This window comes from Oncorhynchus gorbuscha, linkage group LG17 (genome assembly GCF_021184085.1).
Source record: "Oncorhynchus gorbuscha isolate QuinsamMale2020 ecotype Even-year linkage group LG17, OgorEven_v1.0, whole genome shotgun sequence".
Taxonomy (NCBI): domain Eukaryota; kingdom Metazoa; phylum Chordata; class Actinopteri; order Salmoniformes; family Salmonidae; genus Oncorhynchus; species Oncorhynchus gorbuscha.
The window spans coordinates 32,109,517-32,137,193 of NC_060189.1; the positions used below are offsets into that span (position 1 = coordinate 32,109,517).

General features: G+C 45.0%; 1 protein-coding gene across 2 annotated transcripts in view; it reads right to left on the minus strand.

The window, feature by feature from the left end:
- The window catches only part of ttc7b (tetratricopeptide repeat domain 7B), a 61,866-nt gene that overhangs the window by 14,166 nt on the left and 20,023 nt on the right, over positions 1-27,677 (minus strand). For both annotated transcript variants that reach the window (XM_046307972.1, XM_046307973.1), the window contains exons 6-17: positions 21,155-21,233; positions 20,853-21,031; positions 18,794-18,857; positions 17,809-17,946; positions 12,227-12,310; positions 11,918-12,022; positions 11,671-11,788; positions 10,872-10,929; positions 10,118-10,190; positions 8,587-8,747; positions 3,947-4,063; positions 2,299-2,396 (exon numbers count right to left, since the gene is read on the minus strand). In XM_046307972.1, coding sequence (XP_046163928.1) covers positions 2,299-2,396; positions 3,947-4,063; positions 8,587-8,747; positions 10,118-10,190; positions 10,872-10,929; positions 11,671-11,788; positions 11,918-12,022; positions 12,227-12,310; positions 17,809-17,946; positions 18,794-18,857; positions 20,853-21,031; positions 21,155-21,233 — 1,274 coding nt within the window. The remainder of the gene's footprint in view (positions 1-2,298; positions 2,397-3,946; positions 4,064-8,586; positions 8,748-10,117; positions 10,191-10,871; positions 10,930-11,670; positions 11,789-11,917; positions 12,023-12,226; positions 12,311-17,808; positions 17,947-18,793; positions 18,858-20,852; positions 21,032-21,154; positions 21,234-27,677) is intronic.

Sequence of the window (27,677 nt, forward strand, 5' to 3'; positions counted from 1 at the left end):
AGAGCTAGATAGAGGAGAGAACATAACAGGAAGTACTGTGACGTGTGTGTGTGTGTGTGGAGAGTGAGCGTGCTTGAGCGAGTGCGGGTGGGGTTTTACCTGTATTGCCGGTAGAGTGTACCTGTAGTACTAGTGCCTAACCAGAACCTCTCCTCACACTCTGTATCCTACACTTCCTCTGTTAACCCCAAAACATACAAACTCCATGACAACTGAACTGACATCTTGTTTGTCAGAGGTTGTTGTTCCTCAGGCAGATTAGGGACTTAACGTCGTCCACTCAGTGTCTCCGTGGCGATAGGACAGGATCCCGTTATGCCCACAGGACTGGACACACCCGACTCACTATTGGGCCGACCCAAATCATACTGTGCTGGCTGGCTATGATAGGTTTTCACCTTGTCCTTTCCAGCATGTTTTTTTTAGCTATTGTTAAGGAACTATACATAGAACACACACCACAGCCCAGAACACTGGTACACTACAACTACTGTATCTAGGGCTTAATCAGTGAAGTCACTTTCTAAATGGCACCCCATTACCTATCGTGCACTACACCAGAGTCAAAACTAGTGCACTATGTAGGGAAAAGGGTGCCATTTTGGACGAGTTAAAAAAAACGCACTCAGCAAGCATGGTTGTGATTGGGCAGTGAGTCACGCACGCCACAACATGCCATTGGCCGCACGTGGTGCAGAGGAGCATTACTATTGGTGGACTCTCGTCGAGGGGTGTGGTCACAGAAAGCATGATGGCCGCCGGCCGGCTTCGGGGGGTGCAGAGGGGGGTCGGCCCTGGGGGGTGTGATGGGTGGAGGGAGGTGGGACGGGCCGGCGTGAAAGAGAGGGGAAGAAGGGGAGGCGGGCTCAGACCCCGAGGGAGAGGAGGAGCCAGAGACTAGAAACAACAGAAAAGTAAAAGATGACACAGATATATATATAAAACACAGAACATATGATGACTGCAGCCTTTCCTTAGCAACAGCTAACTGAAAGTAGAGAAAATGGCATAGCTGACTTAGAGAGACCTTTCGGTTGATCAGTCTGAGGAGTATTTCTGTCTTTGTGGAGAAAAACTCATTCTGATTGGCTGGGCCTGGCTCCCCCGCCCCTACCCAGTCATGTAAAATCCATAGATTAAGACCTAATGAATTGACTTAAACTGAATGATTTCCTTATATGTAACTGTAACATTTTGAAATTGTGGCATGTTGCGTTTATATATATTTTTCAGTATACTCTGATACGGTATGGTGTAACACACAGATAAAAGCCTTTATTGTGATAGGAAGGAAAAGCTGTTGGACATTGAACACTGCAGTAAAAAACATGAATATTTAGAAAATGAAAGATGTTGATCAACGGTCACACACTTTGACAGGATGTAGTCTACAGGGTGTGTCTTCACACCTCTGACAGAGACCGAATGGGGAAATACAAGATGTGATATTTAAAATGTCTGGACAGACGGCTTTAGTGTCGTTTTCTAGCTGCAATGACAAGAGACCTATATATACATTTTTTCTTTTATTTTCTAGACTGCTGAGGAGGCTGGTGAGAGGAGTTATAGGAGGAAGGGCTCATTTTAATGGCCGGAATGGAATAAATCACATCAAACAAATGGAAACCACATGTTGAACTCGATTCCATCAATTCCATTCCAGCCATTACAAAGAGCCCATCCTCCTATAGCTCCTCCCACCAGCCTCCGCTGTTAGAATGGTATTCCTTGGCTGAATCTCCAACCCACCACTTCTACTGCTCTGATCACTCAGTAAAAGGCTGAGTGGTTGTTCGGAGGTTCAGCCCTTAACAGCAGCAGCTTGTAGTTTACTCCAGTATGGCCATAAACCCTGTAGCCATGGAGACAGAGAGCAATATACAGGTGTGGTTGTAGATACAGTAGTCATGTTGAGACAGGACACAGTGTGACGACAGAGACGTGGACAGGGATGTACAGTAAGAGTTGTAGATTCATTTGAATATATGTAGCTGCTGCTGGAGAGGCTTTAACCTGCATGTCCCTGGGATTCATTTTAATACATTTTCATGACCTACAGGCATTTGAAGCTTTCTGCTTCCCTCATAATGGGATAGCGACCATGTTAAGTAGCCTGGTCACATATCTGTTCGTTCTATTTCCAACTCCACTGCTGTCACTGTCAAGCCCCTGATGGCACAGACAGACACACACTCAGGCTACATGTTAAGTGTCCTGGGGTAAGCTAGTGTCCTGCTTTTAGAACTCCTCTCCATTTCTCTATGGTTGTGAGGTGGTGGTAGTGAGGTTAGACTTTACCCGTCTCTGGATCACTGAAGTCAGGCAGCGTCATGGCATTGAGCGTCCTTCGGTCTGCTATGGCTCTGTCCAACAGGCTGCTGCCTCGACCTGAATCACTGGACACACACACACCGAGAGAAAATAGGTAAAACACCAACTAGACAGCTATAAGCTTCCTGAAAATCTTCCCTGCCCATCTATCCTCTTAGCATGACTGCTGCGCAGGTTAAGGGCTGTGTTTTTGTCTATCTTGGGTAAGCTTCACAGTTACTGCAATGGGATAGGTGATGAAACCGAGAGCAACACTCCAAGTTTAGGAAGGAGTAAGGTACCAGGCAGCGGACTGGGTCTGCCTCTGCTACAAAGACTCATGCAAAATCCAGTTCATGAAACAGAAGGATGTACTGGATAGTCAGGAATTTGGAGATATCCCCTAGTCAAGTGTCACAGGGACAGTTAAACATTCTGATGTATTGGTCTGGGTGGATTACTGGTCCCTGTCTGAACTCCTGCATCTTTCTACTCATTCTGTCATATCCAGGAAATCACAGCCACGAGCGAAAGGAGAGTGCAGAGTCCAGTTCTGTTCTGTCGTTTGTTCGGGACGGTATATTCCAACAGCATTGACGGGAAATGCACGCAGAGGCAGTAAAACTCAAAATGCGAGACAGAAGAACCACCATAAAACAGAGCTCCTGACGAACTTTAACACAGCAATGTGTTCGCTTCTGGTATATTCCCCTCCTGTAGGGTTTGGCTGAGGTAAACGCTATTTCACCGTCTATAATGACCAGCGAGTATACACAGACAATACAGTATAGGAATAGTAGGGCAACAGTAGCCTCTGCCCCCGTCTATGGGGGGTGGGTGCAGCAGAGGACCAGGAGGAGAGGAGTCTGGTTACTTGTAATTGATCTCCGTGGACTAAAGTTCTTCAGTTAACGAGAGTCTGACATGGAGGTGAGGGACTGATCTGTCCACACTGACTCGCGCGCTCTCTCTCTCTGCTGCATGGCTACCATTAGCTGCAGACGGGCTGTGTCCCAAACAGCACCATATCCATATTGTAGTCCACCACTTTTGACAGGAGTCCATAGTGTAGTGCACTAACTAAGGATTAGGCACCATTTGGGACACACCCTTTGGAGATTTTGGGTTATGGCTAGACGAGATTCACTAACAGTAAGGAAAGGAGTATACGTCATTTAGCTCAATCAATCAACGTTGTATTTATAAAAACCTTTTTATATCAATAGTAGTTACAAAGTGATTTCCAGTACTCTGCTCTCAGGTCTGTGTTTCTCTTTAAAGCGTGTTAAAAAGCCATGGATAAAAATCAGGGAGGCAGTGCTGCTCCATCTCTCGTGATAGTTAATACCAGTGTTTTGCAGGAGATTGTGGCTAAAGGCGGTGCACATACTTACAAAAGGAGATCGGGATAATGCACATTTGGCCCCAGACTCAGACCAGTCTCACTCGCTCGTCCTTTTCTGACATTCCAAAACACTACATTATACGGCATAATATTCCTGAAGGTGGTTTGTAATACCGCAGGTTGCAATGGTAGTGTGTCCGACATATTTTACTGCTACTTTCCAGCCACAGTTCCATTCAATCTAGCGGACAAAACATGTTGCCTGTGTAAATGGGTACTACTATACTGTACCTGGGGTTGGTGAGGTTGTAACAGGACTTCCAGATCTGCAGCATGTGTTTGCAGGTGAGCAGAGCCTCCTCAGGTCCTCGACACAACGTCTCCAGCTTCACCTTGGTGAACAACAGGCTGCGGGGAGACACCCAGTTTGAGACACAGGATGACACACTCTAAAACACAGTTATCTACAGAGTGGACTCTCTGCATCTCTCTATAATGATACAACTCAGATAAAAATGTTGTAGTAATACAAGGTGGTGTGGGAGAAATATAGTATTTTCCACCCACCACCTAAGCTATGTGTACACAATGTTGTGAGGTTGCAGAGAGGAGAGCACCGCCAATGAGTAGCATTTGAATTCTATCTCCAGGATTCCTGGGAGGAGATTTAGCAGAGGAGGGGTGCATTCACCAAGAGAAGAGTAGCATTTGATGAAAGCCTATGTGGACACTAATTCACTCCCAGAGAGAGAGTAGTGTGAGAGTGAGACAATTCCAATGGTCTGGTGTGGTGGGGGGGGGGGGGGGGGGGGGGGTGGTGGACAGTGCTGTGAATTAAGTTCTCATTTATAGACTCCTCCCCCATCTCACCCACCCTTCTCTCCTAGGCGACGCGTTCCTCCCAGTGCAGCACTGTGATATAAATACAACATGACCTTACCGTCACCTTTCCATCTCCTCCTCATCCCAACATACACACAATCCCCACCCCCCAATTGGTTAAACAAAAAAATGAAAATAAAACACATATATATGTTGAAGTCGGAAGTTTACATACACTTAGGTTGGAGTCGTTAAAACTAATTTTTCAACCTCTCCACAAAATTCTTGTTAACAAACTATAGTTTTGGCAAGTCGGTTAGGACATCTACTTTGTGCATGACAAGTAATTTTTCGAACAATTGTTTACAGACAGACCATTTTACTTATAATTCACTGTATCACAATTCCAGTGTGTCAGATGTTTACACACTATAACCTGCCCAGGGACTGCGGTTGAAAATGAGCCGGCTGGCTAAAACCGGCACTTTTACTGAAACGTTGATTAATGTGCACTGTCCCTGTAAAAATAAAATAAACTCAACTCAACTAAGTTGACTGTGCCTTTAAACAGCTTGGAAAAATTCCAGAAAATGATGTCATGGCTTTGAAGCTTCTGATAAATGATGTCAATTAACTTGAGTCAATTGGAGGTGTACCTGTGGATGTATTTCAAGGCCTACCTTCTTGACCTTCTTGCCTACCTGCTTGACATCATGGGAAAATCAAAAGAAATCAGCCAAGACCTCAGAAAAATAAATTGTTGACCTCTAGAAGTCTGATTCATCCTTGGGAGCAATTTCCAAACGCCTGAAGGTACCGCGTTCATCTGTACAAACAATAGTATGCAAGTATAAACACCATGGGACCACGCAGCCATCATACCACTCAGGAAGGAGACGCGTTCGGTCTCCTAGAGATGAACGTACTTTGGTGCGAAAAAGTGCAAATCAATCCCAGAACAGCAGCAAAGGACCATGTGAAGATGCTGGAGGAAACAGGTACAAAAGTATCCATATCCACAGGAAAATTAGTCCTATATCGACATAACCTGAAAGACCGCTCAGCAATGAAGAACCACTGCTCCAAAACAGCCAGAAAAAAGCCAGACTACAGTTTGCAACTGCACACCGGGACAAAGATCGTACTTTTTGGAGAAATGTCCTCTGGTCTGATGAAACAAAAATAGAACTGTTTGGCCATAATGACCATGGTTATGGTTGGAGGAAAAAGGGGGAGGCTTAGAAGCCGAAGAACACCATCCCAACCATGAAGCATGGGGGTGACAGCAACATGTTGTGGGGCTGCTATGCCCCACAACATGAGTCATGAGTAGTGAAAATGATGTGGATATATTGAAGCAACATCTCAAGACGTTAGTCAGGAAGTTAAAGCTTGGTTGCAAATGGGTCTTCCAAATGGACAATAACCCCAAGCATACTTCCAAAGTTGTGGCAAAATGGCTTAAGGACAACAAAGTCAAGGTACTGGAGGGGCCATCACAAAGCCCCGACTTCAATCCTATAGAAAAAGCATGTGCGAGCCAGGAGGCCTGCAAACGTGACTCAGTTACACCAGTCCTGTCAGGAGGAATGGGACAAAATTCACCCAACTTATTGTGGGAAGCTTGTGGAAGGCTACCCAAAACGTTTGACCCAAGATAAACAATTTAAAGGCAATGCTACCAAATACTAATTGAGTGCATGTAAACTTCTGACCCACTGGGAATGTGATGAAAGAAATAAAAGCTGAAATAAATCATTCTCTCTACTATTATTCTGACATTTCACGTTCTTCAAATAAAGTGGTGATCCTAACTGACCTAAGACAGGGAATTTTTACTAGGACTAAATGTCAGGAATTGTGAAAAACTGAGTTTAAATGTATTTGGCTAAGGTGTATGTAAACTTCCGGCTTCAACTGTAAGTATCCACAACCCTGAGTCAATACATGTTAGAATCATCTTCGGCAGTAATTACAGCTGTGTCTTTCTCGGTAAGTCTCAAAGAGATTTCCCCACCTGGATTGTACAATATTTGCACATTATTCTTTAAAAAAATAAAAAATAATTAAGCTCTGTCAAGTTGGTTGTTAATCATTATCAAGTCTTGCCATAGATTTTCAAAACGATTTAAGTCAAAACCGTAACTACGCTTCTCAGGAACATTCAACGTCATCTTGGTAAGCTACTCCAGTATATATTTGGCCTTGTGTTTTAGGTTATTGACCTGCTGCAAGGTGAATTTGTCTCCCAGAGTCTGTTGGAAAGCAGACTGAACCAGGTTTTCCTATAAGATTTTGCCTGAACTTATCCCCCCAAAACGCCCTTGCCGATGACAAGCATAACCATAACATGATGCAGCCACCACTATGCTTGAAAATATTAAGAGTGGAACTCTTGGATTTGTCTGAAACATAACACTTTGTATTCAGGACATAGTTAATTTCTTTGCCCAATGTTTTGCAGTTTTACTATAGTGCCTTACAAACAGGATGCATGTTTAAGAATATTTTTGATTCTGTACAGGTTCCCTTCTTTTCGCTCTGTCATTTAGGTTAGTATTGTGGAATAACTACAATGTTGATCCATCCTCAATTTTCTCCCATCACAGCCATTAAACTCGGTTTTAAAATCACCTTTTGGCCTCATGGAAAATCCTTGAGCGGTTTTCTTCCTCTCTGGCAACTGAGTTAGGAAGGATGCCTACATCTTTATAGTGACTGGGTGTATTGATACACCATCCAAAGTGTAATTAATAACTTCACCAAGCTCAAAGGGATATTCAATGTCTGCTTATTCAGGTGCCCTTACTTGCGAGGCATTGGAAAACCTCCCTGGTCTTTGTGGTTGAAACTGTGTTTGAAATTCACTGCTTTACTGAGGGACCTTAACAGGTAATTGTATGTATGAGGTACAGAGATGAGGTAGTCATTCAAATATTATGTTGAACACAAATATTGCACACAGAGTGAGTCCATGTAACGTATTATGTGACTTGTTAAGTATAAAAAGGCTTGCCATAATAATGGGGTTAAAGAGTCAAGACATTTCAACTTTTCATGAATTAGTTAAAACAATTCTAAAAACATAATTCCAATTTGACATTATGAGGTATTGTGTGTAGGCCAGTGACACAAAATGTCAATTTAATCCATTAAATATTCACAGAACTCACCCTCAGCGTCATGTTTTTACACACACACACACACACACACACACACACACACACACACACACACACACACACACACACACACACACACACACACACACACACACACACACACACACACACACACACACACACACACACACACACACACACACACACACACACACACACACACACACCCCAGGGAGAGCCGATGATCAATCAAGCTTGTGTAAAAACAGGGTAAAAAAAAGAATACAAAATTGGAAAATGAAAAAGCGTGTTCTTTTTAATGTTATGTAAGTGGCCGAGGCAGAGATACCGAGGCACAGAAGCCAATACTGTGCTGGCCTGAGGGTACAGCAGACTAAATCTATTAGATATTGTGAAATTCAAACACCGGAAACAGAGCAGGGAAAAGAGAGAGAAAAAAAAGAGGATCTCAGAGTTACGTAGAGTCAGGGGTGTGAGAGGGGCAGGGTTTGTGCACAAATTAACCATCAGACAGAGGAGATGGAGAGACGACAAAGAAAAAAAGCGCTCTGATTTCTATCAGTAACTAACACACAGCTCCGAAAATACAATTCAAATTGCTGTCTCTCTCTGCCGCCAAAATAACCATGCGGATCTGTGTGTGTGTGTGGATGGCTGGCATGCCGTACCCACTGCCCACTCCCTCTGCCCTTCCTGGTAGCAAATCCTCCCATCCCCAGTCATCACACTGGTCTAATTAAGGATGCCAGGTGCTGATCTCCCTGATGCCCAGGACAATATTAATAACACACTGAGCAGAGTGGCACGCTGACTGATCCTTTGGTTAATGTGTTTGTTCACATGCCAACACCAAAGCTATAGACTAATGCCTCTGTGATGGCCTGCATGAGTATGAGGAGTTTAGATTGAGTATGAGAGTCCGATGGAGAAAGAGGAGAAAGATGTGGAGAAAGATTCCAGACTCACATGAAGCTTTCTGGGTACTCGCTGAGCGCCATCTCGATGATGTTGAGAGCGTCGTGGTAGTGTTTCTGGGCCGACAGCAGCAGGGCCAGCAGGTGGAGAGAGTGCACGTCGTCTCCCTGCAGCTGCAGAGCCTGACGCACGTACCCCAGTGCCTCCGGGATCTACAGCACACAGATCACATACACCACCAGTCATCCACAGCCAGAGGTGCTGCTATCTGGTCATGCTGGAGAGGACGCACTTTCTGACCACAAATGTCATTTAAATCACTAACCCAATGGTTTACTTCTCCAGTCCTCCTGTACACCAAACAGCAGTCCCAGACAAATGCCTGATTCAACTCATTGAGGGCCTGATGATTAGTTGACAAGTTGAATAGAGGTGTGTTTGTCCAGGGCAACAAAAAAAACATGTGTACGATTGGGGGTACTGGAGGACAGGAGATGTGAAACACTGCCCTAACCTAAAGTAGGGCAAACAGCTCATGTACTTGCTCAGCAGTTTTATATACACCCCCCCCCATGCCCATCTTGTGAAAACCAATTACACGTCTGATGGAGTAGATACATACTCAAAATCAGCTTACTCGTTAACACCTGCTTCCATCACCCCAGTAATAACTAATATAAGGTCCTTTACATTTGTCTTCCACTTCGAAAATCAATGGTATATGTTAGCTGTGTGTGTGTGTGTGTGTGTGTGTGTGTGTGTGTGTGTGTGTGTGTGTGTGTGTGTGTGTGTGTGTGTGTGTGTGTGTGTGTGTGTGTGTGTGTGTGTGTGTGTGTGTGTGTGTGTGTGTGTGTGTGTGTGTGTGTGTGTGTGTGTGTGTGTGTGTGTGTGAATCAATACTGGCCAACAGATGGAATCTAATCAGAGACTACATTTGGTATTAGAGGCACCTGGGGGTTTTATAATAATACAGTACAATGGCTGTCTATCACTGAATGTAATTACAATTCACAATCCCTCTCTATCCTCTCCTCTCCACTCCCCTCTCCAGACCTGCTCCCGTCAGAAATGCACCCTTGACATTTCCGTCTCATGGTTTTTAAATCAATTTTAATGTCACATTATTTCCAGACTCCCCGTGTCTCAAACTAACACTTTATTTGGGTCTTTATCACCATGGAAACAGTCCTAGTCCCTGTATCAGCGGTTAGATTTCATCTATCTCCCTCAATCTGACGGGAGGATCGACAAGAGATTACAGAGGAAGGACAGAGAAAAGATTAGAAAGACACATGGGGGGGGGGGCATAGAGAGGAGTATAGAGTTGAGAAAGAGACAATATACACAGAGAGACTGAAAGAGACAGAAGAGGGAGAGAAAGAGCGAGTTCACATTGACCTTAGATTGACCCGTGTGAAAGATGAGCACCTTTACCTCGTAGGGGGTTGAGGCACTGAGCGGAAACACACACACAGACACATCCATCTACAGGGAGTATCAGTGTTGCTAAACCAGCTACGACACGCAGAGAAGCTCATTAGTTCCATCCTGACTCTGAGCCACAGTATGTGTGTGGCCTTACCTGCCGTGACACTGCCAGCTGCAGGGCCAGGTAGAAGGCAGCCAGGTGGTCTGTGGGGGACAAGCTCTGGGCTCTGAAACAGAGATGAGGAGTAGTGAGTGAGTAGGTAGGTACAAAGTGTCCTTCAAATACTATCAGCAGGTACCACTGATCCACTATGGCATTACAAAATATATATATACCCTTGCATGACTGCTGCTGAGAATGCTGATTGATTGCAGTTTCATAAAGCAGGGAAATGAATGCACTCACCAGGATTTTTTTTAACCACTATCCTATAGTATCAGGTCCTATTATGCTGGAAACACCAGGGGACTAACCTTGAATGAGTGAGGTATATATCCATCCAATCCCCTACTGAACAAGCCTCCCCAAGCCCTGCCCTGTCTTGGCCTGCCCCAAACCACTTGAGGTGGGCTTACATGGTTCTCACCAGACGATCTCTGTGCTTAAACAGGCTCGTTTACACCAGTGCTGAGTTAATGTGTCAAGAGAGTGGTGGGAGACTGAGGAAGATTCAACCTCCATTATGGGAGCCAGGGCCGAGAAGCCCCAGAGGGGAGTAGAGGCAGGGACAGAGGCAGGAAAGAGGAGACACGGGGATGGGATGGGGTACAGGGGACAAGGAGAGTGGTGTCAGACAACACCACCATTAGAGAGACAGCAGGGGCAGGGAGACATCGAGAGAGGGGATGTGGGACAGGGATATCTATATTGCTTCATTCTTTAAAAACTGAGAGGTACGGGGACTCACCTCTGGAATGCACCCAGGGCCTTCCTCTGATACTCCTCCTGCATCCCCCGTAGGGACGCTGTAGGGAGAAAGAGGGAGAGAGAGGAAGGGGATGAGGGGTGTGGGAGATGGAGAGGAAATATGAGGGAAAAAATGAAAAGAGAAAGTGGGCAAACAGCAGGGAGAGAAAGGAGTAAACAGAGCAGAAAACAGAGAAGGCAGCAGATGGGAGAGCCACATCAATTGAGTGAGCATTTAAGAGCGAGTGAAATGGAGAGAGACAGAGAGAGGGAAATGGAGTGAAGAACAGACGGGAGGGGAGGAAGGAGATTGAGAGAAGGCAAGAGAATGAGAAACAAAAGGGGAGAGAGTGATTAGGTTCAGGAGGAGGATGGGAAGGGAGCTTACATTAGGCTTCGTTAAGTCATAAATATTCAGCTTGTGTACGCCATATGTTACAGTGGAGATAAGCTGAATGTGGGAGTGAGAGGAGAGCAATGTAGGACTGTCATACACCAGAGATAGTCAGAGGCTGTTAGTGTGACTGGGTGAGGTGTGACTGATAGCTGTGGACATTAATGTGTTATGGTCATGTCACATTAACAATCCTTCCCCTCCTTACCTCACTCTGATCTAAAAGAACTGAGCAGATGAAAGCAATCCTACTGATTTTCCACCATTGCTTTTACCCGTCCAATCAAGTGCAAATGCAAGGGAGGAGACGAGGAGAGGACATGTTTTCAAGCAATTGAGACAGAGCCCTGGCCCTAGGTGGAATACTGTACGATGTCAGTGGCTGAAAGTGGGAGCGGTCCCTCACCGTCTGTAGCCTTGAGGCTGTACACCAGGCCGATGGCTAGGTAACCTTTAGCTCGGAACTCTGAGGCCTTCTCCCCCATGTCCACCACCATCTTAGCAAAACACTCTCCTTCCTCCAGCTAGACAGAACGAGTGAGAGACTATTAGAGTCCTATAATGGAGAAAGTTAAATCACATGGGAAAAATAATGTCATGATTTCTACGAGAGATATGCGAGGGCCGTTGCTGGGCTTGTTGTCGTCGCTCACCCAATGGAGTGCTCCGATGCACAGCTTGACGGCTAGCAGGGGAATGGTTGGGTCGTCGGGCTTCAGACGGATACACTCCTTCAGTACCTTTACCGCTCGGGCCGACTGCGCGCACACACACACACACACACACACACACACACACACACACACACACACACACACACACACACACACACACACACACACACACACACACACACACACACACACACACACACACACACACACACACACACGGTCAAGGACAGAGTAATGCTGTACATAAATGAAATAAGCATGATGTCACAGTATTGATGTCAGACTTACCTTCCCAGCAGCCATCAGTGAAAGGGCCAGCTGGTACCAGAGATGGAACTCCTCAAAGGCAAACTTCATGGCCCTCTCAAGACACTGCAGACGCAAGACAAAGATCAATAACACTCACTTGATATCACAACTACCTGTCAATTAAAATAGAGAAATATCTGAATTCAACATTACTCAGGCATTACAATGTTACTCAAGAAAGTAAATACATTTTGAGAGTGCCTAAGTCAAACCCATGAAAGGCTTTATTTGAACAGCCTTTGGAGCCTTAGTTTTGATGGCTTCATGTAGAAAATAGTAAAAATAAAGAAAAACCCTTGAATGAGTAGGTGTGTCCAAACTTTTGACTGGTACTGTATATCAAATATAAATAATAAATCACCTCAAGGAACAAGGCAAAGTACCAGGTAGGGAGACATATTTAGATCAACCCAGAGTGTGTGTGTGTGTATTTGCAGTATGTTGTGGTTGGAGAACGGCAGGCTGTGGCCACAGTTGTGACTGCAGGAGGTTGCGGCAGCAGGAGGCTGTGTCTGCAGCATTGCAAGGAGCTGATCTGAAAGGGTTTCTAGGCAGGCTGTGGGGGTATTAGGACTAATCACACACAAAGAGCTTACTGGGGACATTTTAATTGAACAGGGTGGCAGGGTGGCCCAGGCAGAACAATCAAAGGCAGATTAAAAGGCAGTGTAACACACACACACACACACTGAAGAAAGCCAGAGGACAGAGGAAGACAGGCAATATATGTATAATGCTCCAAGTGTGTTTCAGTACAGGCAGATGACTAAGGGTAGCATTTTAAGACACAGGGCTAACACAAACAACACAATGTTGATCATTCAAGACCATACTTTACAGAGCCTTGGCACAAAATACTCCCCCAGGCTTGCTTGTTGTATTCACAAGCCAAACCATTGGCTTTCTCTGCTATTACAACTTTGATCAACACAATTCTCTCTCTCAAGGAGAAAGACAGGTTTAAAATAAAAAATAAAATGTTTAGGATTAGTGTTTCTGATGACTGTAGTAACAGTAGCAGTGTCTTGGAGTCTATGTAGTTAGTGAGACTTTGTGCTTTATCTCTTGTTCAGTAAGAGAGAGATAGCAGCGCTGGGGGATGGAGCGATTGACTTCAGAGGGCCTCCAGATCAATGAGATTAGATCCATTCGGCCATCGACCGGAGGACAGCTCCCGGTTCCAGAGACACAGTAAATGAAGAGTGGCAGCTAAGGTGTCCAGGGCAACGATAGGCCGTGATTGGTCCCAGTGGGCCTTTTCGAGTGTTCCCACGGTTACTGATGGGGTAGTTAGGGGATGTGGATGTGTGGATGACTTAAATGTAATGTAATGATAAGTGCGCACACACACACAGTCAAAAGTTTGGACAAACCTACACATTCATGTAGTAACCAAAAAAAAATGTGATTCTTCAAAGTAGCCACCCTGTGCCGTGATGACAGCTTTGCACACTCTTGGCATTGTCTCAACCAGCTTCATGAGGTAGTCACCTGGAACGCCTTTCAATTAGCCAGGTGTGCCTGGTTAAAAAGTTAATTTGTGGAATTTCTTTCATTCTTAATGTGTTTGAGCCAATCAGTTATGTTGTGACATGGTAGGGGTGGTATACAGAAGACAGCCCTATTTGGTAAAATACCAAGTCCATATTATGGCAAGAACAGCTCAAATGAACAAAGAGAAACAGCAGTCCATCATTACTTGAAAACATGATTGTCATTCCATGCAGAAGATTTCAATTTAAAAAACCATCAAGCGCTATGATGAAACTGGCTCTCATGAGGACCGCCACAAGAAAGGATTGTGGCCATTTGATTAATTGTTCAGCAGTCTTATGGCTTGAGGATAGAAGCTGTTAAGGAGCGTTTTAGTCCTGGACTTGGAGCTCCAGGACCGCTTGCCGTGCGGTAAGCAGAGAGAACAGTCTACGACTTGGGCGACTGGGGTCTTTGACAATTTGTTGGGCCTTCCTCTGACACCGCCTAGTATAAACAGTTGAAGTCGGAAGTTTACATAGACCTTAGGCAAATACATTTAAACTGTTGTGTCGTATGCAAACATGATGATTGAGTTGGAGGCGTGCGTGGCCACGCATGTCATGGGTGAACAGGGAGTACAGGAGGGGGCTGAACACGCACCCTTGTGTGGGCCCCCTGTTGAGGATCAGTGAAGTGGGGATGTTGTTTCCTACCTTCACCACCTGGGAGCAGCCCGTCAGGAAGTCCAGGACCCAGTTTCACAGGGCAGGATTCAGACCCAGGGCCCAAGCTTATTGATAAGCTTGGAGGGTACTATGGTGTTGAAGGCTGAGCAATAGTCAATGAACAGCATTCTGACATAGGTATTCCTCTTGTCCAAATGGGATAGGGCAGTGGGCAGTGTGATGGCGATTGCATCGTGGATCTGTTGGGGCGGTAAGCAAACTGAAGTGGGTCTAGGGTGTCAGGTAAGGTAGAGGTGATATGATCCTTAACTAGCCTCTCATAGCACTTCGTGATGACAGAAGTGAGTGCTACGGGGCGATAGTCATTTAGTTTAGTTATGTTTTCTTTCTTGGGTAAAGGAATAATGGTGGCCATCTTGAAGCAAGTGGAGACAGCCGACTGGGATAGGGAGAGATTGAATATGTCCGTAAACACTCCAGCCAGATGGTCTGAGCATGCTCTGAGGACGCAACTAGGGATGCCGTCTGGGCCAGCAGCCTTGCGAGAGTTAACACGCTTAAATTACTTAATCACGTCGGCCACGGAGAACGAGAGCCCACAGTCCTTGGGAGCGGGCCGCGTCGGTGGCACTTTGTGATCCTCAAAACGCGTGAAGGTGTTTAGCTTGTCTGGGAGCAAGATGTCGGTGTCAGCAACATGGCAGGTTTTCCCTTTATAATCCGTGATCGTCTGTGGACCTTGCCACATACGTCTCATGTCTGAGCCATTGAATTGTGACTTCACTTTTTCTCTGTACTGACATTTTGCCTGTAGGATTGCTTTACGGAGGGAATAACACACTGTTTGTTTTCAATCATATTCCCAGTCACCATGCCATGGTTAAATGCAGAGGTTCGCGCTTTCAGTTTTGCGCGAATGCTGCCATCTATCCACGGTTTCTGGTTTGGGTAGGTTTTAATAGACACCATGGGAACAACATCCCCAATACACTTCCTGATGAACTCAGTCACTGTGTCAATGTAAACGTCAATGTTATTCTCTGAGGCTACCCGGAACATATCCCAGTCCGCGTGATCGAAACAAGACAACGCAGTCATCACCCTGACCAAGGCCCTTCTACTCAGATTGCTCCGTTTGGCAGGGCGGCCAGCTCTAGAAAGAGTCTTGGCGGTTCCAAACTATTTCTATTTAAGAATGATGGAGGCCACCGTGATCTTGGGGACCTTGATTGCTGCAAAAATGTTGGGGTACCCTTCCCCAAGATCTGTGCATCGACACAATGCTGTCTCGGAGTGCTAGGGACAATTCCTTCAACCTCATGGCTTGGTTTTTGCTCTGACATGCACTGTCAACTGGGACCTTATATAGACAGGTCTGTGCCTTTCTAAATCATGTCCAATTCATTGAATATACCACATGTGGACTCCAATCAAGCTGTAGAAACATTAAGGATGATCAATGGAAACAGTTGAGACTCATACCAAAGGGTATGAAAACTTGTGAATAAGGTCATTCTGTTTTTAATTTGTAATACATTTTTAAAAACCTGTTTTCGCTTTGTTATTATGGGATATTGTGTGTAGATTGATGAGGGAAAACGTTTATTTAACCCATTTTATAATAAGGCTGTAACCTAACAAAATGTGGAAAAGGTCAAGGGATCTGTATACTTTCCGAATGCACTGTGTGTGTGTGTGTGTGTGTGTGTGTGTGTGTGTGTGTGTGTTTGTATACAGTTGAAGTCGGAAGTTTACATACACCTTAGCCAAATACATTTAAAATAAGTTTTTCAACAATTCCTGACATTTAATCCCCGTAAAAATTGCCTGTCTTAGGTCAGTTAGGATCACCACTTTATTTTAAGAATGTGAAATGTCAGAATAATACTAGAATGATTTATTTCAGCTTTTATTTCTTTCATCACATTCCCAGTGGGTCAGAAGTGTACATACACTCAATTAGTATTTGGAAGCATTGACTTTAAATATTTCAACTTGGGTCAAACGTTTCGGGTAGCCTTCCACAAGCTTCCCACAACAAGTTGGGTGTATTTTGGCCCATTCCCCCTGACAGAGCTGGTGTAACTGAGTCAGGTTTGTAGGCCTCCTTGCTCGCACACACTTTTTCAGTTCTGCCCACAAATCTTCTATGTGTTTGAGTTCAGGGCTTTGTGATGGCCACTACAATACCTTGACTTTGTGGTCCTTAAGCCATTTTGTAACAACTTTGGAAGTATGCTTGGGGTCACTGTCCATTCGGAAGACCCATTTGCGACCAAGCTTTAACTTCCTGATTGATGTCTTGAGATGTTGCTTCAATATATCCACATCATTTTCTGCCTCATGATGCCATCTATTTTGTGAAGTGCACCAGTCCCTCCTGCAGCAAAGCACCCCCACAACATGATGCTACCACCCCGGTGCTTCACGGTTGGGATGGTGTTCTTCGGCTTGCGAGCTTCCCCCCTTTTCCCTCAAAACATAACGATGGCCATTAGTTCTATTTTTGTTTCATCAGACCAGAGGACATTTCTCCAAAAGGTATTATCTTTGTCCCGATGTGCAGTTTCAAACTGTAGTCTGGGTTTTTTATGGCGGTTTTGGAGCAGTAGTTTCTTCATTGCTAAGCAGCCTTTCAGGTTATGACGATATAGGACTAATACTTTTGTACCCGTTTCCTCCAGCATCTTCACAAGGTCCTTTGCTGTTGTTCTGGGATTGATTTGCACTTTTCTCACCAAAGTACGTTCATCTCTAGGGGACAGAATGAGTCTCCTTTCTGAGCGGTATGACGGCTGCGTGGTCCCATGGTGTTCATACTTGCGTACTATTGTTTGTACAGATGAACGTGGTACCTTCAGGCATTTGGAAATTGCTCCCAAGGATGAACCAGACTTGTGGAGGTCCACAATTATTTTCTGGTCTTGGGTGATTTCTTTTTATTTTCCCATGATGTCAAGCAAAGAGGCACTGAGTTTGAAGGTAGGCCTTTAAATACATCCACAGGTACACCTCCAATTGACTCAAATTATGTCCATTAGCCTATCAGAAGTTTCTAAAGCCATGACATAATTTTCTGGAATATTCCAAGCTGTTTAAAGGCACAGTCAATTTAGTGTATGTAAACTTCTGACCCACTGGAATTGTGATACAGTGAATTATAAGTGAAATAGTCATCTGTCTGTAAACAATTGTTGGAAAAATTACTTGTGTAATTGTGTAAATTACATGCACAAAGTAGATGTCCTAACCGACTTGCCAAAACTATAGTTTGTTAACAGGAAATTTGTAGAGAGGTTGAAAAACGAGTTAATGACTTCAACCTAAGTGTATGTAAACTTCCAACTTCAAACACACAACACACACACACACACACACACACGTCCAGTGTGTCCTGACCTCGGAGAGCATCTCGTACTGTCCCCGTCGGCCTAGGGCGATGGTCAGTAGGTCGTAGACCACAGAGGCACTCTGCAGGCTGATGATGCGGTCGCTGTTGTGCTCTGGAATCCTGCTCAGCACCGCATCTCTGTTGGCCTGCAGGAAGAACACACACATCATCATATCACACACACACACAGTGACGGAGAAGAATAGAAAGAGGAGCTTGTGTGTGTGTGTGTGTGTGTGTGTGTGTGTGTGTGTGTGTGTGTGTGTGTGTGTGTGTGTGTGTGTGTGTGTGTGTGTGTGTTATTACTTTCCTCATGGTTACCAGAAATTCCCACAAGGATAGTATACAAGGAAAATTATCTGACGAGGACAAACGTTATTTTAAGCTTAGGGGTTAGAAGTTAGGGTCAGGTTGAGGTTTAGGGAAAATAGGATTTTGAATGGAAATCAATTTTAGGTCCCCACAAGGATAGTAAAACATGTGGGTGTGTGTGGTGAGGAGAAGAGTCAAAAGACGAGTGTTGTGTTTGACTGGGCAGAAAACAGGATGATTGGGGCCCCTGATTTTAAAAGCACCCATTAGAAGGGAAAAACTAACAGCATGGAAATCTAACACCCATTTAACTAATGGACCAAAGGAAAGAAATATTTTTTTAAAGTAGGCCTTCCACACATGGACTTCAATGCATTGCTTTGCCTTGCTTTGCTTTGGGAGTGTGATGGGGAAACTCTACTGAATGAAACAGTTGGTGACTGAGAGAAAAAATAAATGAACTTTGAATGCATTAACATTTGAACAAAGGGATTTCGGTTGTTATTGTTGAAAAGGTGCGTGATCTGAAAGATTAATCAAACTGCCAGGATAGAGGGATAAAATACCTGTGTGTGTGTGTGTGTGTGTGTGTGTGTGTGTGTGTGTGTGTGTGTGTGTGTGTGTGTGTGTGTGTGTGTGTGTGTGTGTGTGTGTGTGTGTGTGTGTGTGTGTGTGTCTTACCATAGATTCACTGATCAGCAACAGGAGCAGAGCCTCTTCTGTGTTTTCCTGTGGACAAAACAGACTGAGGGGAGGGAAAGAGAGCGGGTGGGAGGAAGCAAAGATAGTGAGAGAGACAGAGAGGAGACAAAGACCGTGAGGGGGGTGAACAGAGGGAGAAAAAGAGGAAAGAGGGAAATAATAGAAAGAGGGAGAGAAAGTTAGCAACCGATTATAGAGAGAGTGCCTGAAAACCACCACTGTCAGCTCAGCTTGGTTCACAAGCCAGCGTAACATGGGGTTTTCATGTGTAGGTAACCTGCCTAGGAGTGTCACATTTTGCCAATGTAGATACACACAACCTCTTCCTAACCGAGTCAGTAATACCGACAGGTTTCAAGCAGACCACCATATTCCCTGTGCCCAAGAAAGCAAAGGTAACCTGGCTAAATGACTACCGCCCCGTAGCACTCACGTCTGTAGCCATTCAGTGCTTTGAAAGGTTGGTCATGGCTCACATCAACGTCATCATCCCAGAAACCCTAGACCCACTCCAATTTGCATACCGCCCCAACAGATCCACAGATGATGCAATCTCTATTGCACTCCACACTGCCCTTTCCCACATGGACAAAAAGGAACACCTATGTGAGAATGCTGTTCTTTGACTACAGCTCAGCATTCAACACCATAGTGGCCACAAAGCTCATCACTAAGCTTAGGACCCTGGGACTAAACACCTCCCTCTGCAACTGGATCCAGGACTTCTTGATGGGCTGACCCCAGGTGGTATGGCTAGGCAACAACACATCTGCCACGCTGATCCTCAGCACTGGGCCCCTCAGGGGTGGGTTCTCAGTCCCCTCCTGTACTCCCTGTTAACCCACGACTGTGTGGCCAGGCATGACTCCAACACCATCATTACATTTGCTGATGACACAACAGTGGTAGGCCTGATCACTTACAACAACGAGACCGCCTATAGGGAGGTCAGATAACTGGCAGTGAGGTACCAGGACAACAACCTCTCCCTCAATGTGAGCAAGACAAAGGATCTGATCGTGGACTACAGGAAAAGGAGGGCCGAACACGCCCCCATTAACATCGACGGGGCTGCAGTGGAGCAGGTCGAGAGTTTCAAGTTCCTTGGTGTCCACATCACCAACAAACTATCATGGGCCAAACACACCAAGACAACACCTTTTCCCCTTCAGGAGACTGAAAATATTTGTCATGGGTGCCCCGATCCTCAAAAGGTTCTACAGCTGAGTCATCGAGGGCATTCTGGCCGGTTGCATCACCGCCTGATATGGCAACTGCTCGGCATCCGACCATAAGGCGCTACAGAGGGTAATGTGTACGGCCCAATACATCACTTTGGCCAACCATCCTGCCATCCAGGACCTAAATACTAGGCTGTGTCAGAGGAAGGCCCCAAAAAAATGTCAAAGACTCCAGTCACCCAAGTCATACACTGTTCTCTCTGCTACCACACGGCAAGCGGTACCGGAGCACCAAGTCTAGGACCAAAACGCTCCTTAACAGCTTCTATCCTCAAGCCATAAGACTGCTGAACAATTCATCAAATTGCCAACTGGACTATTTACATTGACACCTCCACTTTGTATTTACACTGCTGCTACTCGCTGTTAGTCATCTTTGCATAGTGTCTTCACCTCTGCCTACATGTACAAATTACCTCGACTAACCTGTACCCCCGCACATTGACTCAGTACCGGTACCCCCTGTACATGGTCTCGTTATTGTTATTTTATTGTGTTATCTTTTATACTTTAGTTAATTTAGTAAATATTTTTCTTACATCTATTTCTTGAAGTGCATTGTTGGTTAAGGGCTTGAAAGTAAGCATTTCACGGTAAGGTCTACACATGTTCTATTTGGTGCATAAAATCTGAAAAATTAAATTGGATTTGAATTGGCACATGGATTGTGTTGTCTGTACACAGGCTAGTATTATGATCTGGACAGGACTTTTTAATGCAACACAGTAGTGAAAAAGACCGGCAGAGCGAGAGGGAGAAGAGAGAGAGCCAGTAGACAGACAGAGGTCGGTCCATACTTCTCTCCGGAGTAGACACGTGGCCGGCGGCTGAGTGCGTAGTCCTTGGTGTAGGGGGCTCCCTGGCGTAGTAGGGGGTCATCCAGGGGGGACTGGCTGGGAGGGTCCTCCAGAGGACTCCAGTAGCTCTGCTCACACATCCCCCTCAGCAGGATCTCTGCTAGCTGTCGCGCTATGGTCTACAAAAGGGAAACAGAACACACACATATATAGTGTTACAGCACATGGGTGCACGTGCGGGCAAACACACTCTCTCTCTCACACACACACACACACACACACACACACACACTAGTACCCACCATTCGTAAGTTCTGTGTGGTCCTGGTCTCTACAGCTCGAAGGATCTCCCGGAAGCGGCCCACTCCCCGGGTCAGGTTACTGTGGCAACAAAAATATCTTAAGTTCATGATCTGTCTCTAAAGTATGGAGGAATGTTCTGGAAATCTGAGTCCACAGATTATATACAGTACCAGTCAAAAATTTGGGACACACCTACTCATTCAAGGGGTTTTTCTTTATTTTTACTATTTTCTACATGGTATAATAATAGTGAAGACATCAAAACTATGAAATAACACACATGGATACATATTGTAACCAAAAAAAGTATTGAACAAATCAAAATATAGTTTATAAATGAGGTTCTTCAAAGTTTCCACCCTGTGCCTTGACAGCTTTGCACAAGCTTGGTATTCTCTCAACCAGCTTCATGAGGTAGTCACCTGGAATTAATTTTAATTAACAGGTGTGCCTTGTTAAAAGTTAATTGGTGTAATTTCTTTAATTCTTAATGCGTTTGAGCCAATCAGTTTGTGTTGTGACAAGGTAGGGGTGGTATACAGAAGATAGCCCTATTTGGTAAAAGACCAAGTCCATATTATGGAAAAAACAGCACAAATAAGCAAAGAGAAACGACAGTCCATCATTACTTTAAAACATGAAGATCAGCAAATGCAGAACATTTCAAGAAAGTTCCTTCAAGTGCAGTCGCAAAAATCATCAAGCGCTATGATGAAACTGGCTCTCATGAGGACCGCCACAGAAAAGGAAGACTCAGAGTTACTTCTGCTGCAGAGGATAAGTTCATTAGTGTAACTGACAATTAACCTGCAAGTCTATGTCGTTGTGTTTTTTGTTTGAATTGTTCACGTGTTCGCTATGTGGGGGAAATGATAAGACAAGCCGAACTACGTGGCTAATAACTGTTGTAATGGGGATCATTATCGTAGCAACACACCTTCGGAGTGAAGGCAATCCGGCGCTGCGTTAGCCAAGTTTTCATGTCTTCGGGTGTAGTTCGTAAAGGCTGAAGTGTGTATGTTAGGATTGGAAAACGTTATAATAACTAAGGATGAAGCGTGAATTCATGCCAGGAATAATAAGTGTTAAGTTTTGATTTAATCCCTTCTGTAATAAGCAGCCAATTAGGTATGTTTCCTTTATTCATGCGTTTAATCTGATACTGTTATAGCTCCAGTTAAACTGTTTATGTATGTAAGCACTTCAGAGTTATATCAAGCTAATAAGTCACTCGTAAGACAAGAAAGATGTACGAGTGTGCTTAACTGTATTTTCATTTACGTTATAGTTCTCGCGGTGTGACGAACCTCTGACTCTGTCTGCCGTATTCTCTCGCTTTGCTCATTTCCTTACTAGGATGCCGGTGGGCGGAGCCAGGAGGGACATGGGAAACACCTGGGCCCGTGTGTGTCCCAGGATAAATAGACCTCTTCCACATTCATTGGGAGACTCTCTCCACGCAGACACACTATTGTTTATTAGTATATAGGATACCTTAGTTAATAAATATATTTTGCTATTCCTTATCTTCACGTTGTCTGCCTTTTTGTTACGGGCTTCGAGCCGGTCCGTGACAACGGAATGAGACAATTCTGACTACATTTACATTTAACATTTAAGTCATTTAGCAGACGCTCTTATCCAGAGCGACTTACAAATTGGTGCAGTCACCTTATGACATCCAGTGGAACAGCCACTTTACAATAGTGCATCTAAATCTTTTAAGGGGGGGGGGGGTGAGAAGGATTACTTTATCCTATCCTAGGTATTCCTTAAAGAGGTGGGGTTTCAGGTGTCTCCGGAAGGTGGTGATTGACTCCGCTGTCCTGGCGTCGTGAGGGAGTTTGTTCCACCATTGGGGGGCCAGAGCAGCGAACAGTTTTGACTGGGCTGAGCGGGAACTGTACTTCCTCAGTGGTAGGGAGGCGAGCAGGCCAGAGGTGGATGAACGCAGTGCCCTTGTTTGGGTGTAGGGCCTGATCAGAGCCTGGAGGTACTGAGGTGCCGTTCCCCTCACAGAATAAGTTCAAATTAAGTAACGGTTGTGCTCGTGGTTACTGGAGGGAGCTACAAATAGTTAAACCTCAGAAATTGCTTTCCAAATAAATGCTTCACAGAGTTCAAGTAAAAGACACATCTCAACATCAGATGAGACTGCGTGAATCAGGCCTTCATGGTTGAAATTCTGTAAATAAACCACTACTAAAGAACACATTTACATTTACATTTAAGTCATTTAGCAGACGCTCTTATCCAGAGCGACTTACAAAACACCAATAATAAGAAGAGACTTGCTTGGTCCAAGAAATGGCAATGGATATTAGACCGGTGGAAATCCAACCTTTGGTCTGATGAGTCCAAATTTGAGACATTTGGTTCCAACCGCCGTGTCTTTGTGAGACGCAGAGTAGGTGAACGGATGAGCTCCTCACGTGTGGTTCCCACCATGAAGCATGGAGGTGGTGGTGTGATGGTGCTTTGCCTTTGACACTGTGTGTGATTTATTTAGAATTCAAGACACACTTAACCAGCATGGCTACCACAGCATCCTGCAGCAATACACCATAATATCTGGTTTGCTCTTAGTGGGACTATCCTTTGTTTTTCAACAGGACAATGACCCAACACACCTCCAGGCTGTGTAAGGGCCATTTGACCAAGGAGAGTGATGGAGTGCTGCATCAGATGACCTGGCCTCCAAAATCACCCGACCTCAACCCAATTGAGATGATATGGGATGAGTTGGACCGCAGAGTGAAGGAAAAGTGCTCAGCATATGTTGGAACTCCTTCAAGATCATTAGAAAAACATTCCTCATGAAGCTGGTTGAGAGAATGCCAAGAGTGTGCAAAACTGTCATCAAGGCAAAGGGTGGCTACTTTGAAGAATCCAAAATGTATTTAGATTTTTTAAACACTTTTTTGGTTACATGATCCCATGTGTTATTTCATAGTTTTGATGTCTTCACTATTGTTCTACAATGTAGAAAATAGTAAAAAAAAAAAAAAAAAAAAAACTTGAATAAGTAGGTGTGTCCAAACTTTTGACTGGTACTGTATAGTGGCGATAGCAGACACAGATGCTACACAGTGGCGATAGCAGACACAGATGCTACACAGTGGCGATAGCAGACACAGATGCTACACAGTGGCGATAGTAGACACAGATGCTACACAGTGGCGATAGTAGACACAGATGCTACACAGTGGCGATGGCAGACACAGATGCTACACAGTGGCGATGGCAGATGCTACACAGTGGCGATGGCAGATGCTACACAGTGGCGATGGCAGATGCTACACAGTGGCGATGGCAGATGCTACACAGTGGCGATGGCAGATGCTACACAGTGGCGATGGCAGATGCTACACAGTGGCGATAGTAGACACAGATGCTACACAGTGGCGATGGCAGATGCTACACAGTGGCGATAGTAGACACAGATGCTACACAGTGGCGATAGTAGACACAGATGCTACACAGTGGCGATAGTAAACACAGATGCTACACAGTGGCGATAGTAAACTCTGCAAAAAAAGAAACATCTTTTTCAGGACCCTGTCTTTCAAAGATAATTCGTAAAAATCCAAATAACTTCACAGATCTTCATTGTAAAGGGTTTCAACACTAAACCATAAACAATTAATGAACATGAAGCTGTGGAACGGTCGTTCAGACACTAAAGAGGCCTTTCTACGGACTCTGAAAGACACCAAAAGAAAAATGCCCAGGGTCCCTGCTCATCTGCGCGAATGTGCCTTAGGCATGCTGGAGGGAGGCATGAGAACTGCAGATGTGACCAGGGCAATAAATTGCAATGTCCGTACTGTGAGACGCCTAATACAGCACTACAGGGAGTCAGGACGGACAGCTGATCGTCCTCGCAGTGGCAGACCACGTGTAACAACACCTGCACAGGATTGGTACATGCGAACATCACACCACAGGTACAGTATGGCAACAACTCCGAGTTACACCAGGAACACACAATCCCTCCATCAGTGCTCAGACTGTCCGCAATAGGCTGAGAGAGGCTGGACTGAGGGCTTGTAGGCCTGTTGTAAGGCAGGTCCTCACCAGACATCACCGGCAACAACGTCACCTATAGGCACAAACCCACTGTCGCTGGACCAGACAGGACTGGCAAAAAGGGCTCTTCACTGACGAGTCGTGGTTTTGTGTCACCAGGGGTGATGGTCGGATTCGCGTTTATCGTTGAAGGAATGAGCGGTACACCGAGGCCTATACTCTGGAGGAGATCGATTTGGAGGTGGAGGGTCCGTCATGGTCTGGGGCGGTGTGTCACAACATCATCGGACTGAGCTTGTTGTCATTGCAGGGGTAATCTCCATTCTGTGCGTTACAGGGAAGACATCCTCCTCCCTCATGTGGTACCCTTCCTGCAGGCTCATCTTGACATGACCCTCCAGCATGACAATGCCACCAGCCATACTGCTCGTTCTGTCTGTGATTTCCTGAATGACAGGAATGTCAGTGTTCTGCCATGGCCAGCAAAGAGCCCGGATCTCAATCCTATTGAGCACGTCTGGGACCTGTTGGACCGGAGGGTGAGGGCTAGGGCCATTCCCCCAAGAAATGTTTGGGAACTTGCAGGTGCCTTGGTGGGAGAGTGGGGTAACATCTCACAGCAAAAACTGGAAAACCTGGTACAGTCCTTGAGGAGGAAATTCACACCAGATAGTGACTGTTACTTTTGATTTTGACCCCCCTTTGGTAAGGAACACATGATTCCATTTCTGTTAGTCACGTGTCTGTGGAACTTGTTCAGTTTATGTCTCAGTTGTTGAATCTTGTTATGTTCATACAAATATTTAAGTATGCTGAAAATAAACGCAGTTGACAGTTTCTTTTTTTTGCTGAGTTTATAGTGGTGATAGTAGATAGATGATATATAGTGGTGATCGTGTGGATACATATTGTACCCCTGTCGGATACAGACCAAGCAGAAATTAGATTATTCTGAGAAAATCTCTGTTCTCAGAATTATAGACCTGTACAAACAAGCAATAAATAAAAAAATCTAAAGATTTCCTATAAATACTGTGAATATACCCACATCAGTGTGTGTGTGTGTCACTGAGCTGAGGGAGTCAGTTGATGGTAGGTGTCAATACCTTGGCTCAACACTTCTCTATGGATCAGACACACAGCAATACTGACACACCTACTCAGCTAACACTCACCCGCTGAACTGACAACACACACACACACACACACCTTTCACATGCATTCTCTGACTGCATCACACCATCATGGGATGGTGTTTATGTGCGTAATGCAAGAAAGTATCTTATGTGCCCGTGAGCATGTTGTTGATGAGTCACACTGTAACTTTGGAGAGCTGCTGACTAGGGTTCAGATCAGAGTGCTAAACTGCCCGGTAACACCAGACGAGAGAGCGGCCCAGCTCCAAGCGGCTCCTCTCCTCCCCCATCTCCCTGTCCCAATGACCAAAGAGAAGGGCAGAAAACGGTATACAGCCCCAGGCTACGGAGGAGGAAACTCAAATAGAAGCAGAAAAATGCTGAATAAATAGCTCCATCTAAATGTGTGGTGAACAGGGGTCATGCTGGGAAAGAGAGAGAGCAAAGTGTCAGCATCACTTACTGACTGTCACATCTCTGTAGAGCTAACCGATAGCTTGACCACCGCTCACACTAGAACCCCAATGTACACTTCTGAAGGGGTCATGTACAGCCGCTAAGCTAGCTTTGGTTTTGGTTGATCGTCTTTGTGTGTGTGTGTGTGTGGCATGAGTAAACTAGGCAATTTGTTATAGTGTGTGTTAATGTGGTGGGTAGGTTTTGCAGTCTTTCATTGGTCAGCTTGGCCCAGCTGTTCATTACATGGGAGTACATCAGAATCATTGGTGGCTTGTGTGTGTGGTGCATGTAACGTGGTGGTGCGTATGAGTTTGTAAATGAGGGCATCATCACATGCTTAATGCGTATTTGCTGTCAGGCCTCATTTTCATAAATCAACTCAAATCAATGTAGCACTGACAGTAAGGAGATGGGCAGGAAGGAATGCGTGTGTGGCTTGATTTGATAATAAGAAGTGAGGAAGCACAGACCAAGTATTCATCCCAAATAGCAACCTATTCCCCATGAAGTGCACACATTTTGACCAGGGCCCACAGGCCTCTTCACTATATAGGGTACCATCTGGGACTCACCCCTTGCATCCATCCAGTTGGTTCATTTGTACGCTAGACAAACTCTTATCCAACCAATCAAACCTTTCCCCGTTGGAAATCAGAAATCACTCCCTGACCAAGGACAAGATGCATCAGATTTCACAACAAGACAATCTGTTCTATTTAACATGACACTTCAATAAAAGGCATATAAGTAATCCTTCTCACCCCCCCCCCCCTTAAAATATTTAGATGCACTATTGTAAAGTGGTTGTTCCACTGGATGTCATAAGGTGAATGCACCAATTTGTAAGTCGCTCTGGATAAGAGCGTCTGCTAAATGACTTAAATGTAAAATGTTAAAT